This window comes from Pelophylax lessonae, assembly GCF_965119305.1.
Source record: "Pelophylax lessonae genome assembly, chromosome: 2".
Lineage (NCBI taxonomy): Eukaryota > Metazoa > Chordata > Amphibia > Anura > Ranidae > Pelophylax > Pelophylax lessonae.
Genome location: NC_138769.1, coordinates 610977663 through 610994101, shown reverse-complemented (window position 1 = coordinate 610994101; position 16439 = coordinate 610977663). Strand labels below are relative to the sequence as shown.

The 16439-nt window shown below is 45.1% G+C and overlaps 1 protein-coding gene across 1 annotated transcript in view; it reads left to right on the top strand.

Annotated features, from left to right (window-relative positions):
- Positions 1-16439, top strand: part of LOC309548494 (hydroperoxide isomerase ALOXE3-like) — a 294375-nt gene that overhangs the window by 130808 nt on the left and 147128 nt on the right. The window contains exon 6 of the mRNA XM_082248441.1: positions 6451-6623. Coding sequence (XP_082104567.1) covers positions 6451-6623 — 173 coding nt within the window. The remainder of the gene's footprint in view (positions 1-6450; positions 6624-16439) is intronic.

Here is a 16439-nt window from a genome sequence, read left to right as displayed (position 1 = left end):
TGAGCTGAATAGGAGAATTTTTTTGGTTCAGCTATTTTGACCTTCATTTGTCAATTCTCCTACCAATTCTCCTACTAATTCACCTGCAATTCGGCTAGGAGAATTGCAGGAGAACTGACGGGAGAATTTAATAATCAAGATCAAAATAGCCAATAGATATGGGCCGAACACCCCCCTGTTCGGTTTGCAGCAGAACTCCCAAACAGGGGAATACTTCTGCCCCAAAACTCAAGCTCCATTGAAGTCTACGGCAGCCGAACTGACAGGAGAATTTAATAATCAAGATCAAAATAGCCAATAGATATGGGCCGAACACCCCCCTGTTCGGTTTGCAGCAGAACTCCCGAACAGGGGAAAAGTTCTGCCCCAAAACTCAAGCTCCATTGAAGTCTACGGGAGCCGAACATGAGAAATCAAAAGTGTTCATTTTGAAGGCTTACATGAAAGTTATTGGGCATACAAAAGGTGTGGGGGCCTGGGTACTGCCCTAAGGGGGGGGGTCTCCTTAGTTTGCCTGTAAAGTGGCACATCTATAGCATGCATAGAACCTGCTGCAGCAAAAATGACACGCCAAAATCCATACCAGACTCTTATCCAAGCATGCAGCCTGGCAGGTCAGGAAACGAAGAGGGGGATGAGCGAGCGCCTCCTCCTCCTGAACCATACTAGGCCACATTCCCTCAACATGGGGGGTGCTTCGGGTGGGGGGCTCTGCACTCCAAAGCACCTTGTCCCTATGTTGATGAGGACAAAGGTCTCTTCCCCGGTAGTTGGGGGTTTCTGTGGGCAGGGGGCTTATTGGAATCTGGAAATCTTCTTTAACAAGGGGGCCCCAAGATTCTGGCCCCCCATTGTGAATGAGTATGGGGTACATAGTACCCCTACCCGTTCACCAAAAATGTGTATAAAAGTGAATAAATGGCTGGCTTGCCATTTGACAGTTATTATATAGGTAAGCGCGGGGCCACCTGGCGACATCACCTGGTGGCACCACCCTCTTGTGACATCACCGTCCCAGCATGCACCAGTTGGTGATGTCGTCAGGTGGCCCCGCCCTTACCTATATAAGAACTGTCAAATGACAAGCCAGCCATTCGGCAGTTTGCCTTTGCAGCGGGTGGAGCAATTTTTTTTTCTCTTTTTCGGGTCGGCTTTACGGTGGTAGCGTGATTAACTATGGATCTACATCGGGGGACACGTTTTTTTATTTTTAATAAAGGATTTTTCAAAAATCTATGTACGTTTTTTATTTATTTTGACACATTTTTGGTGAATGGGTATAGGGTACAATGTACGCTATACTCATTCACATGGGGGGAACCGGGATCTGGGGGGGCTTCCAGATTCTGATAAGCCCCCTGCCTGCAGACCCCCACAGCCACAGCCCAGTGTTGTGGGGAAGAGTTCCCCTGCCCCAAACCTGCCAAATGCCCTGCAGATTCAGGTGTTCGCTGAACGGGGTAAACAGCCAATGTTTAGGCTGAACCATTCACCCAACACTAATAGCCAAACCAAAAAAATTCTCCTATATAGCTCACTTTTGAATTCAGACTTTGAATTCTCCTACAATTCTCCTGCAATTTACCTTTTTGTGAATAGACCTCAATGGTAATTCTATAATTTCTTATCTTCTGCTCTGTTAATAGCCCCCTGTATTGAGAAGAGCATATACTGTAGCGGAATATAGATTTATACATGAATTTGTATGCATTGATGCAAACCTGTCAACGACTTGATCCATGTTTGTCTTGTCTGCAAGCCTAAACTCAATTGCTAGAGTGGCAAGATCCGACATCCTTTCCTCAGTCATTGTTGTACGCAAATACGATTTTATTCATGCACTGCTAACTGGCAAAACGTATGCAATTTTACACAGTCTATACAGTTCAAAATAGGGGACAGCATAGCGTTGCGGAAAGTTTGTGAACTACAGGACAGTTTTCATTTTTATGCCAACTAATTCTGCTTTTGCCTTCAAAGTCACAAGAGCCTGCTTGAGTTTAGTTTCTAAAGACTCCAAATTTCAGCCATAGAATTTTACCATTAAGGTCAACTTTTGAAAATACAAGAAACAATCCGCTTTTGGGTTAAGTGCCTTAATGCCCAGATAACAAGGATAATTTGCCACCAATTTGTGGCAGTGTTGAATTGGAAGTCTTGTTAACTTGCTGCACATTTTCTCTGGCAACTTACACTTGCAGAGCACTTGAAGCACAAGTTCTAGTTGACACTTTTCCAATTTGTAGGAAATTTTGCATGGCAAGTCTCTAGCAAGAGCAACGTTGAAGTGGGGAGTCTACAGCAAGAGCTCTGCAAGTCTATAGCATGAAAATTCAGCCACAGTGACCCCTGTGATGGGATGACTATTGCACAACATAACTGAACCAGAACTTGCAGCAGACTTGTAGAATGTTTGTAAAGAAAGTTGATCTGGAGTCATGCAATGCGGACTTGCTGCAATTGTGCAACAAACTTGTGAAGCCTGGCAAGCTCAATTGCTTGCTGTCTGGGATGTGAATTCTATTAATTGCTGTGAATTTATTCTTGGGAAATTAGGCAATGTGGGCTGAGATCACATGTCTGCCCAATTGTAGATCAGGATTGCATGTCTTCATGCTATGGATGTGTCTGAATATGTGTTGCCAAAATTCTTGTTTAATCTTGCCGATGTAAAATGACCCGCACTCACAGAAAAGCATATAGACCACACCCTTGGTGCTATAGACTTGCAGAGATCTTGCTGTAGACTCACCACTTCAACTTTGCTCTTGCAGTGCACAAAATGTTTAAGGTTATAATGTTCACCATTGGGGAGCATAATAAGAGACAATAAGAACATCCACCAAATGGGTGTGTGCCTAATTGTCGGCAAAAGTCCTCTGTCCTATCACCAAGAAATTCACTTTGTCTCTCAGTAAAGCTGCTCTCTTGAACGTAATAGCTGGTTTGTCATTGACAAATTGTTTTAGCCGCATGTCATCTGCCCCAATGGGACAATGCTTATTAAAGATTCTTCTGATCTGATTGTTGGTTTGAATGGCGTAAGATTATACGTGTTTATACTGAGTGTTTAGGAGCCTCCTTCTTTTTGAATAGACTTTCATCTTGGGAAAATTGAATGGCCCTTGCGGAGATAGATTGGCGTACGATGGGACGCAACATGTTCCTATCGCACCTACAGGTAGTGAGAGACATCAAAAAGAAAAAATTTGTGATGCAGGATAAAGGCTAGTCCCTTCACTATGAACTTATTGAAAGACCAATCCTGTGTTCCTCTCTGTGATAGAACTTTTTTTATGACAACTATTGTGACCAAATATGCCTCTGTAGGAACTGTTACATTTTCAATTATTGGTAAAAGATGAAGTGTCTTTTACAGAAGAGGGCAATGTAGTGACATGAGGTTGAATATGAGAATCATTGATTTTGCTCAAATTTTCAGATAAACCACCACAGCCAGATGCAATGGGTCTGCCTGTGGGGTTGGTGGGGTTTTATGTATTTTCAGTAAGCTTTAAAAAGTAGGAATTTTGGGGTATGGTGTTCAAATAAACTCCCAGGTGTCTTTAGAAATAGCCCCGGCCTCAAAGTAGGTATCTACTAAAGTATAAAACCATTTATTTAATTTATTCACTACTGAGGGCGCTATTGAGCGATACCATTCTTTGTTTGGAGAATATTCAGGCACACAACCATATGTTGTGCGTTGTCCATTATCTCCACATTCCCCCCTTATCTAAGGGCTTGATGGTGATAGTGTTCTTCTGCAACAAGTGCAGAGCCTGCGCCTTTGAAAGATTAGTGTGGGACGGAGTTTTAATTGGAAGTCTTTCAATGTATTGGATAACACATTTTAGAAAAAGATAGACATTAGCATTGGTACTGGGAGGAGGGAATTTAATGGATATATTTTTAAATTCAGTGGGAGGTGGATGAGTGGTGTTATTAACCTCATTGAGAATTGATTCTAAGTTAATTTTGTCAATCAGATTGCTTGTTGATTCATCAATTATGGGAGACATTGGTTGGATAGCAATTTTTCTCGGGAAATTGATTTAGATAATTTCTAATGAGTAATTGATGTCCTTCACTAGACAAAAACAGAGGCCCAGGGCCAAAACGAAATCTTCTGCCTCAGGGAGTGGGTAGGATGGCAGATTGACTATGTTAAGTTTGTTCTCTCCTTTTGTCCCCTTAATATGTAAGGTTCTATTCTGCGTCCTATTCTTTGGGGGAGTAGTAAAGTTGCTTCCTGATGTGGTGGTAAAAAAATCAATCAGAAGACCTAAATGTATCTTGAGTGATAATACTAATGGTGTCAGAAAGAGAGGAGTCAGAGTGACCAATCAACTCACCTTGTGCATACCCTGTTGGGTGAGAGGAGTGCAAATCACCACGTGTAAACTGAATGTCCGGAGCATGTGACGTAACCAAGTGTTTTTTCTGTTGTTCCATCAACGTGATAGCTTAATTTAATATGATAATGGCCTTGCTTTGGAGGGCCTTTGACCTAAGTCAAATGTGGAGGAAAACCAGAAGAAAGTGATTAGCTCCATTGTAATGTGTATGTTTAATGGATTTGCCCTGCTGTGGTTTCTGTTAATTTTATAGGCATGTCTCATCGAAAACGAACTTATCCCTCCAGACTTTTTTCTCCTTAATTTGTAAAATGTTTATATTATACATGGCTAGACTGTCCTTCAATTTAGTTTCACATTGACTATTGTATTATTCAACCTCAACTACTATGTAACTATGTAACTATTTAATTACTTATAAAAGGGATGCCTGTTGAATGGAGTAAATTGTCTCTCCAAAGCCAACAAGTCATTATCTAAATTTTGCTATTTGTCTATTGTATTCTGTACTTGAGGCTGGGTTCACACTGATGTGAATTAGATGCAGGTTTCCCCGCATCCAATTTTCATGAAAGGAGCCTGACTGGCTCTCAATGGAGCCGGTTCACATATCTCCGGGGCAGCTGCGAAGCGCATTGCTCAAGTTTCCTGTGCATCTTTGGTTCCGTTTCAGGTCCGCATTCAGGCAAAACTCGGGCCTGAGTCATCTCTGAAACTGAGAACAGGGACGCACCAGACCCCTGCTGTCGCATTTCAATTGTGAACAATCTTCTTCAGGGGATATCTGGTGGAGCATGCCTAAATGATCAAAGTAAAAGTAGAGAGTATATAGGCCAAATACATGTACATTTAAGGTGTATGAAGGCCAATAGCCATAACAAATTAACCCACACAAATAGACCATATTTGCAGGAGCATCAGGCTGCTGCAGCACGTCCTAAGGGGGGGTCACAAGTTTTTCAGAAGAGACATGCAATATCTCTCTTCAGTAATATAATACACTTACCTGCCTGTTTACAATTCTCTGTAGAATGTACACTAAGGTGTACGTTTATGAAAGGGTGAATTTTTTTCTCTGTTCGATTCTCTGCAGTTCTCTGAGGAAAATTATCTCCTCTGGCACCCTTTTTATGAAGCGGAGAACTTCAGTTCTCCCAGGGTGATCAGAGGAGAAGTGTTTCCTCGGCGAACGGCCGAGATCTCTCTACAAGTGAATGGGGCGTCTAATCTTGTGAGACAAAGCAAGATTACCGTACTATGAAAATCACTGGCGTTCTTTTAATAAGCAGTGATAGATTATCACTGCTGAATACACGATCCCCACTAACGTTAATAAATAATAGTCCCCTTACATAAATATATATATATATATATATATATACACACACACACACACACACACACACACACACACGTATATATATACATAAATATGGCAGGAGGACATGATTACTGTGTTGGGGGGTCTGAACGAGGAAGAAGGATGTCAATAATCTTCCTTCTTCCCCCTCAGTTCTCCCCCGATTCTGTCTTCTCTTCCCGATTCACAAGCTCCAAGCTGGTGAATCTGGGAGTGTGAATTCTGGCACAGATCGCCAGTGAAGTGCAGAGATTGCAGCTTCATAAACTGGCTGTTTCTGTGTCAGGCAATGACAGATTCCCGTGTGAAGAGATGATCAGCGGAGAACATGTTCTCCCCCGATCATTTCAGTTTCATAAACTGAGAATGAGCGTAGATGAGCTGTGATCAGCAGGATCACTTCTCATCTCCATTTCATAAAAGGTCACCTAAGCTGCACATGTGCAGCTCAGTTTGAATTCTGGCACAGTGTCTGTATGCCAGGATGATTGCATTCCTGCACATGCACAGAAGTGACCTAATTTTGCAACAGCCAATCAAGATGGTTGTAGACTTGCATTCAGAAAAAGCCAGGGAGAAGATTCCTGTGCCAGCAAGGGACCTCGCAGGTGTCAAGTTGTTTGACCATTGGTGAGAATTTTACTTTAAGCCACTTGTATACTTAACCACCCACTCTCTGTAGCTACTTCTTTAATAAAGCATATCTTAATTTTTAAAACTCTTGTATTTCAGGTATAATCAGTAAAATATGGAAGGAGGATTCTTTCTTTGGAAGCCAATATCTAAATGGAATTAACCCCACACTGATCAAGAAATGTGTTAAAGTTCCAGGGAAATTCCCAGTTACTGACCACATGGTGGCCACATCCCTGGGGGCTGGCACAAACCTACAGAAAGAACTCCAGGTGAAGTTGTTATCTGTTGTGGAGATATGGATCTTAATCATTCAATCCCACTTCCAAAAAAGTTTTGATGCTGTGTAAAATCTACATAAAACAGAATTTATTCACAATAGAAAACACATCAAATGTTTATACTGAGAAAATGTAAAATTTTAGGAAAAAATAAGGTAATTTTTAAATTGATGGCAGCAACTTATTTAAAAAAAAGTTAAGACAAGGCGCCAAAAAGGAAGTGGTTCTAAGAAGGGAGAGCTGGAAGAACATTTCGCAATGAATTAGGTTAATTGGCAACAGGTCAGTAACATGATTGGGTATAAAAAGAGCATTTTTGAGAGTCAGTGTCTCAGAAGTAAAGCTGGGCAGAGGTTTACCAATCTCTGAAAAGCTGAAAAATTGTCACTCAATTTCAGAATAATGTTCAGCAAACTAAAATTGTGAAGAATTTAAATCTACAGTATCTACAGTACATAATATCAAAAGATTCTGAGGATCTGGAGAAATCTTTGCATAAAAGAAGGCCAAAACACAATACTAGATCCTGTGATCTTTGGGCCCTCAGACAGCACTGCATTAAAGGATAAGTTCACCTTTGTTATCAAAGCAACTGCCCACACCTCGACTTGATCCCCCACTGTGAAATCGGGCGAGGGATCTTCTCCCTGTATCCGCTGTGACACTTCAAAAACAGTGTGGCTGTGCCTGGCCCCGCCCACACAGTTGTGTCATTCATTTAGAGTTCTGTTGGCTGCCGCTGCAGATTTGTAAAATACTGTATATCAAATCAACCCCATAGTCCTTAACATCCATCTCTGCAGCCTCAGTTGCACAGAATGAATGAACAGGAACTGCTCTGCACAAGCATAGTTAACACAGTTTACTATTCTTCAGTTATTAAAGAACACAATGAGTGATCGGTACCGATCACTCACTGTGTTCATTCAGTAAAGGAAGGGGCTCAAATGGGATAACTATGGTGTTACCTGCCCTACCCTGATGTCACATATAGGGGATATAGGGGATAACTATGGTGTCACCCTCCTCCTTCTGATGAAGACAAATATACTATGTGTCATCCAGTGAAAGATCTGAGGCGGGGGATGGGTGATGTCCCTCATTCTTACTTCTTTTATACAGTACCTGGATACAGGTACTAGGACAGTCCGAGATCTCTATTGTTGGAGTGCAGCCACCTGCATGAATGTCGCCTGGTGAATGCAGCAGCATTTTTTGGAACTGATCCCCAGTATTTCAGCTGCTGCAGAAGAATTGATTCTAGTAAATGATGCCCTGCTGCCCCTCCTGTCCAGATTCCAGGGGTTGGCAAGGAAGGGACGAGATCTACCCATCACCTGTCCGTTATGGACAGGGTTTACAGGCTCCCAAGAATGAAAAATAAATACCATTTTTTGACATGCAAAAAAATGGGCATTTGTTTTTTTTTGTTTTTTAAGTGAACTTATTCATTAAAAACAGGTATGATTCTGAGATGCAAATACGTACAAAAATCCTGGCGCTGTGGAGCAGGTGTCCAGAGTTCAAAGATGGGGTGGGAAGGACAAATGGTAACCAAAAAATCCACCATCAGCTAAAAAATCATCATGTCCGGGTTGCAGCCTACCCAAACCCAGATCCTAACTGAGAATGAAATAGTGCAACAAAAATTGGGTATGATGGCGCTCCCAGACACAATAACAAAGTCAATATGTGCTGCTCAGTCTCTTGAATCAAATGGGCCGATTTATTAAAAAGGCTTAAAAGATGCTACTAAAATGAAGTAATGCCAGCAGATGTCCAACAGTTTAACAGTCAGGTAATACCTTAAGTAGGGAGGACCCAGGAGCAAGATGGCAACATCTGTCCAAATGGGGAGCCTTGCTGGTGAGGACATTCGAGGGCCGTAAGAGGAGCAAGAGAAGGAGAAGGGGGAGGGGGGGAGCAGGAACCCCAACCCTCGCAATCCGCTCCAGCCGCGAGGAACGATCAGACTGTGCGGCAGCGTCCACTCCTGCTCTCGAACAGCTGCAGTGGCGCCAAGTGATGACGTCACCGGGCGCCCACAGCTGACTCACAAGGACGAGCTCACTTGAACCTGCCCGCCTCGTCGCTCGAGGGTGCTCTGAAGAAGGGCTTTGCCCGAAACATGTTATCCCCTTTGATTTGTGGCCATCAATGTCCTTTTTGCCAGTAGACAGCTCACACGATGGTGTGCTGTCCCCGGACCAGTCAGGCAGCCTTTGTTCAAGCACCCTCGAGCGACGAGGCGGGCAGGTTCCAGTGAGCTCGTCCTTGTGAGTCAGCTGTGGGCGCCCGGTGATGTCATCACTTGGCGCCACTGCAGCTGTTCGAGAGCAGGAGTGGACGCTGCCGCACAGTCCGATCGTTCCTCGCAGCTGGAGCGGATTGCGAGGGTTGGGGTTCCTGCTCCCCCCTCCCCCTTCTCTTGCTCCTCTTACGGCCCTCGAAGGTCCTCACCAGCAAGGCTCCCCATTTGGACAGACGTTGCCATCTTGCTCCTGGGTCCTCCCTACTTAAGGTATTACCTGACTGTTGAACTCTTGGACATCTGCTGGCATTACTTCATTTTAGTAGCATCTTTTAAGCCTTTTTAATAAATTTGCCCATTTGATTCAAGAGACTGAGCAGCACATATTGACTTTGTTATTGTGTCTGGGAGCGCCATCATACCCAATTTTTGTTGCACATGATTCTGAGATGGACATTTTTACATGGCCTCAGGAATACTTCCTGATGAGGGAGCGGATGTTGGGACCGAGTCCCGCTGTCTGTGTTAATAGACGCAAACAGCTAAGCTCGGGACCAAACCCGTGCAAGTACTACCATAGAAAGTGGCTTTCTATTGGGGAACTTGGTGCAGGGCAAGATCCAGGAATTCTGGTGGGGACCCAAGAAAAGGAGGTTCGGGCCACTCTGAGCAATTCCATTGTACAGGGAAAAAGTCTGTTGCAAAGTGGAAACTGTTCTGTTGGCAGATGTATCAAAATTTGACATTAATTTTGGCAACCATGGGTGCTGCGCCTAAAGAGGAGAGGGACCTTTTGGCTTGTTATCAGCACTGAGTTCAAAAGCCTGCATCTCTTATGGTATGGGGGTGCATTGGTGCATATGGAATGGACAGCTTGCACTTCTGAAAAGACCATCTTTGCGGAAAGATATATCCAGGTTTTAGAGCAGCACATGCTTTCATCTAGATGATATCTTTTTCAGGGAAGGTCTTGTATAATTCAGCAGGACAATGCAAATCTTCATAATGCATCTATGACAGCAGCATGGCTTTGTAGTAGAAAAGTTCCAGTGATTAACTGACCTGCCTGTAGCCCAAACCTTTCACTTAGGCCTCTTTCACAAGGGCTTTCTGAACCGGTTCGCCTGTCAGTTTTTCAGGTGGACCTGATCTGATGCTCCATGCAGCCCTATGGAGCAGTGGATGTCAGCGGAGACATCTCCGCTGACACCCGCCGCTATCCAATCCGATCCTGTCCGTGAAATCCAGAAGGATGAAAACCTTATTTTCCATCTGTCTGGAGGATTGGATCGGATAAGATCGGATGAAAACGGACAGGCGGTCCGTTCTCATCCGATCTCCCATAGAGGAAAGCAGGCCTCTGCCAGCTCCGTCTCTACAAAGTAAGCGGAGACGGAGCTGTCATCTGCCAGCTCAGTGGGGATTGGCGAATCGATTAGCCCACAGGCGTTGACCTGACAGCAAAGAACTTTGTATTCTGTGGCTGGAGGTACATTAGGCATTCACAGGATAAATAAGTGTCGGCCATTACAGACCCCAAAAATTAGGCATTCAACGGATATAAAAGGCCTTTTATGCCGCTGTATTTACCTAAGACAGGGACCATGAATTGTTATGGGTGGTAGCGGATATTTGTGGCCTGTCATGAGGAATTTGAATCAAACATGGTCTACTGGTCACATGTGTTGAATTCCTCAGAGATCCATGCCTCATTCATTTTTAGAAATGTAAGGTAGTCAACACTGTCGTGAGCTAGGCGAGTTCGCTTATCAGTCACGATCCCCCCTGCTGCGCTGAACGTCCTTTTGGACATGACACTGGACGAGGGGCAAGCCAACAGTTCCATTGCAAATTGTGCAAGCTCTGGCCAGAGGTCAAGCATGCCCACACAGTAGTCCAGGGGTTCATCACTGCTCAGTGTATCCACATTGGCCGTTAACCCGATGTAGTCGGACACCTGTCGGTCTATGCGTTCCCTGATGCTGGATCCGAAAGGACAGCCGTCGATGGGTCGGCTGAAAGAATGATCTCATATTAGAAGTGACCAACACATCTTCAAACCGCCCTCTTCTTGCAGGCGCTGTTGAATTGGTACCCGCAACTGTTTCTCTGTGAGTTGAAATTCCTCTAGCAGCGCACGCAAAAGCAGAATTCAGCATTTCAGGAAGCAAGGCCTGGAAGTGCTGCATTCTGACAGCCCTCTGTGATGGAGGTAACATTTCGGCCATTTTTTTGTTTGTACCGGGGGTCTAAGTACGTTGCCACCCAGTACTGGTCCTTGCCCTTTATGCTTTTTATACGGGGGTCCCTCTTAAAACACTGAAGCATAAAGGCCCCCATTCCCACTAAACTGGAAGTGGTGTAGTGGCCTGGCTCCTGCTCATCCTCCAGGATAATGTCATCCTCATTCTCCTCCCCACATCCATGGACAACACCAGGGATCCCAGAAAGGTTTAAAGCATGCTCTTCTTCCTCCTCCTCATCCGCCAGGTTGACAACACTGTTGACAGTCAACACTGTCGTGAGCTAGGCCAGTTCGCTTATCAGTCACGATCCCCCCTGCTGTGCTGAACGTCCTTTCGGACATGACACTGGACGAGGGGCAAGCCAACAGTTCCATTGCAAATTGTGCAAGCTCTGGCCAGAGGTCAAGCATGCCCACACAGTAGTCCAGGGGTTCATTACTGCTCAGTGCATCCACATTGGCCGTTAAACCGATGTAGGTCGGACACCTGTCGGTCTATGCGTTCCCTGATGCTGGATCCGAAAGGACAGCTGTCGATGGGTCGGCTGAAAGAATGATCTCGCTTATCAGTCAGGATCCCCCCTGCTGCGCTGAACGTCCCGGCATCATCCTCCTCTGACTCCTCTTCAGACTCCTGTTGTTGACTTGTCTAAGCTGGAGTAGCCCCCCCTGGGAATTCATCCAGCATTGCGACTTCCTCATCTTCCTGCTCCTCAACGGCTTGATCAATGACACAACGCAATGTACGCTCCAGAAAGAAGGCGTAAGGTACAATGTCACTGATGACGCCCTGGCTGCAACTGACCAGTTTGGTGATCTCAAATGGCCGCAGAAGTCTGCATGCATCACAAATGTTAACTGCATGTTTCTGCTGGAGCAGCCTATCAAGCATATACAAGGTTGAGTTCCATCGCGTCGGGCAGTCGCAAATAAGACGTCTGATGGGAAGGTTGTGTCGCCGATGAATGTCAGCAAGGCGAGCAATGGCTGTGTAAGATCTTCTGAAATGGCCATGATTTCCCTGGCCTGCCGTAAGACGTCCTGGACCCCAGGATATTTGAATACGAATCGCTGCACAACCAAGTTCAGGATGTGTGCCATGCATGGCATGTGTGTAATTTTGCCCTGTTTCAGCGTGCTCAACAGATTGGCACCGTTGTCGCACACCACTTTACCAACTGTCAAATTGAGCGGTGTTAACTACTGATCTGCCTGTGAACGCAAAGCTGAAAGGAGTGCAGGAACAGTGTGGCTCTTGGCTTCCAGGCACAACAGACACAGCACAGCATGGCAATGTCTCACCTGGCAGGTCGAATAGGTTCTGGGGATCTTGGGCGGCGCAGCGGAAGAGACGGTAGCAGCAGAAAAGGAGGAGTCAGTCAAGGAGGAGAGGGAGGATGGAGTAGGAGGAAAAGAAGAGGCAGGCCTGCATGCAATCCATGGCGGTAAAACCAAATCTACACGGGTGCCACGGGTTACATGCTTGACGGCCGTCAGAAGGTTCACCCAGTGGGCAATAAAAGTTATATACCTTCCCTGCCCGTGTTTGCTAGACCATGTGTCTGTGGTCAGATGTATCTTGGCACCGACACTGTGTGCCAGAGATACATTCACTTGCCGCTGAACATGGCCATACAGCTCTGGAATGCCCTTCTGCGAGAAATATTTCCTTCCTGGGACCTTCCATTGTGGTGTTCCAATGGCCGCAAAATTTTTGAAAGGCCTCCGAGTCCACCAGTTTATATGGCAGTAGTTGGCGGGCTATCAGTTCCGACAAGCCAGCGGTCAACCGTTGGGCAAGAGGGTTATCTGGCGTCATCATTTTTTTTTTACGCTCGAACATTTGGAACACGGAAGCCTGCCTTTTTCCAGAAAAATGTGAGGACGGCATGATGGTAGGTGGAGTGGAGGACAATTGTGAGGAGAGAGGAGAAGGAGAAGAGGCTGGACGGTGAGAGCCTGGAGTGTGGCTTTGTGGGTTCTGACGGCGTTGCTCCCACTGGGCTTTTTGATGGGAGTCCAGGTGCCTTCTTAAGGCGGTAGTCCCTAGGTGAGTGTTTGGCTTACCGCGACTTATGCGTTGACTGCAAAGGCCGCAGATGGCAACACTATTGTCAGCAGCGGACAAGTTAAAAAAAGGCCCACACTGCGGAGCCAGATGTGATCGTACATGGTTGATGGCTCGCTCCTGATACGTTAGTAGTCTGGTTTGTCCCTCCTGTGCAATGTGAGTTTGGCCTGCTTCTCCTCCCCATCTGCTGGTCCATCTCTCCCTCTGAACTCCCCTCCACTTCCTCTCTTGTGGGCACCCACATGACATCCATAGACACGTCATCATCGACGTCACCTTCCCACCACTAACATTAGAGATCTCGGAATAGGCAGCAACAGCAGAGATCAACCTCCTTGGGCTTATCTGGGTACTGTCTTCAGACTGCTGAGTGTCGGCTGTTGCTACCTCCTCTTCCTGATCCGATGCCAAGAATGGCTGCACATCGGAAATGTGTTGTGATGGATCGGAAAATAATTCCAGTGACTCAAGCGGAGGGTATATGGTGGTGGTGGTGTTGGTGTCTTTGGGGGTGCACACAGCAGAGAGTGAAGAGGGTGCAGATAGAGAGGATGAGGAGGGTGCAGAAGAGGAAGGCTGAGTGAGCCACTCAACCAAGTCTGGTGCGTCCTTTGACTTAATCAAACGCACCTTCTGCAACTTCACACTTTGGCTCTGGCCTGGTGCTCCTGCCCCACCCCTACCACCCCAGTAACTTTTGTCACTGTGTGTAGCAGAGGTTATGCAGCGAAAGAGGTAAAATGTCTGCAGTACCCAAATACACTCTTATGAAAGTATATTGTTATATAACACCCCTCTTCTATCTGTCGTTTTGGGGGGCCACTGGTCTATAACACTAGTTATAAAATACATTTTCCAGTAACTTTTGTCACTGTGTAAAGCAGAGGTAATGCAGTGAAAGAGGCAAAATGTCTGCAGTACCCAAATACACTATTATGAAAGTATATTTTTATATAACACCCCGCTTCAATCTGTCATTTTGGGGGGCCACTGGTCTATCACACCAGTTTTTAAAAAAATTTCCAGTAACTTTTGTCACTGTGTGTAGCAGAGGTAACGCAGCGAAAGAGGCAAAATTTGTGCAGTTCCCAAGTACACTATTATGAAAGTATATTGTATTATAACAACCCCCTTCAATCGGTTGTTTTTGGGGGCCACTGGTCTATCACACCAGCTATAAAAAAAAATTTCCAGTAACTTTTTTAATTGTGTGTAGCAGAGGTAACGCAGCGAAAGAGGCAAAATGTCTGCAGTACCCAAATACACTATTATAAAAGTATATTGTTATACAACACCCCGCTTCGATCTGTCGTTTTGGGGGGCCACTGGTATATCACACCAGTTATAATACTTTTTTTCCCAGTAACGTTTGTCACTGTGTGTAGCAGAGGGAATGCAGCAAAACAGGCAAAATTTCTGCAGTACCTAAATACACTATTATGAAAGTATATTGTTATACAACAACCCGCTTCAATCTGTTGTTTTGGGGGGCCACTGGTATATCATACCAGTTATAATACTTATAATTATATATATATATATATATATATATATATATATATATATATATACACACACACAGGGCTTTTTCTCAGCGGGAATGCGGGGGAACGCAGTTCCGGAACCTTCATTCTGAATGTATACAGTGGCAAAGGGATGCTGGGGGTCAATGGAGTGAGCTGAAGGGCCTATTGATGCTGGCTGCTGGGGGATCTACTGTTGTTGGGGTGAATCTATTGTTGCTGGAGGACATTTTGTTGTGGGTGGGGCTTTTGTTGCAGTGGAGAACTTTTGTTGCTGGGGGGGTCTATTGTTGCAGGGGAGGATTTATTGGGGGGGGGGGGGACGATTGTTGCAGGGGAAGATTTATTGTTGCTGGGGGGGCTATTGTTGTTGGGGGTCTATTGTTGCTGGTTGCAGGGAATCTATTTTACTGTTTTTTTCTATTGTTGCAGGGGAAGATTTGTTGTTGCTGGGGGATCTATTTTTTTTCTGGGGGGGGGGGGGTCTATTGTTGCTGATTCCAGGGGATCCATTTTACTGCTTTTCTAGTTATCATTAACACATTCCATACAAATTACCTAGAACCACAACATGATGCTTGGTTCTGTATTCTCTAAAAAGGGGGGGGGGGGGTACCGGGAGGTGGGTAGAGGTTGGAACCAAAGGACAGCGCTCGAAGGTTGGTAGGGGGTGGAGACAAGGGGTGACTCAGAAGAGGGGAGTACCTGCACCTATTCTTGGAGAAAAAAAGCCCTGTATATATATATATATATATATATATATATATATATATATATAGTGACAGTAAGTCAGGTAAATCTGTGGATGTTGTCACAGACAGGAGATACATCTCTGCTTTGTTTAGACAGCTCACCAATTACTATAGGGTGTCGGCTGAAAAGGTAGCCAGGACGGCTTAAGGAAGTTGAAAGGCCTTCAGCTGTTCGGAATGAGGAAGTTAAGGCCTCTATAATTTGTCCAAAGGAAGTCTATTGATTGCTGCCTCCTGACGCTGTTGGCGTCTCTGTTTCCAGCCTGCCATGCTCTCTTGGTGAGCCTTTTGTTGAGCTGCAAATCCGCGACCTAGAGCGTCGTGAAACGCGTCAACCGGACACATCTGTTTTGTACACTGTCTGTCTATTTTATTTGAGGAATAAAGAAACCTTTGATTTCATCATAACACCCTGAGTGCGGTCTCAAACTTGGATTTCTTCTACTCTTGGATGGCGGATCTGACCTGCAGCGGGTCTGGAACATACACCTGAGCGGCTCTCTCCCCATTTTTTCTGAGCAGTGATGATATTATCTTTACGGGCCTGATTGACTAATATACTAGCTTCAGTAGTGAATGTTGGCAGAGGGTCCTGGTGTAGTTTGATGTAGGTATCCTGATCCCCTAGTAATCTGAGGGCTTCCTTGATGTAGTCCTCTTTATTTTGTATTACGATGCCCCCCTCCTTTGTCAGCCGGTTTAATGGAAATGTTAACATTCGTTTTTAAGGCCTCAAGCGCTGACCTTTCGGCTGATTTGAGATTATGTTTGGAATGTGTGTGTTGGTCTCTGTTACACATACTTTAATGAATACACCACTCGATAAAAGGCTTCTATGCATGGGCCTTTTGATTGAGTGGGATAAAAATTAGCTGCAGGTTTGAATGACCTGTGCTCAATGGGAGGAGAGAGAGTTAAGCCCCGTACACACGTACCGATCGTCGGCCGAACGATCGGCCGTCTTT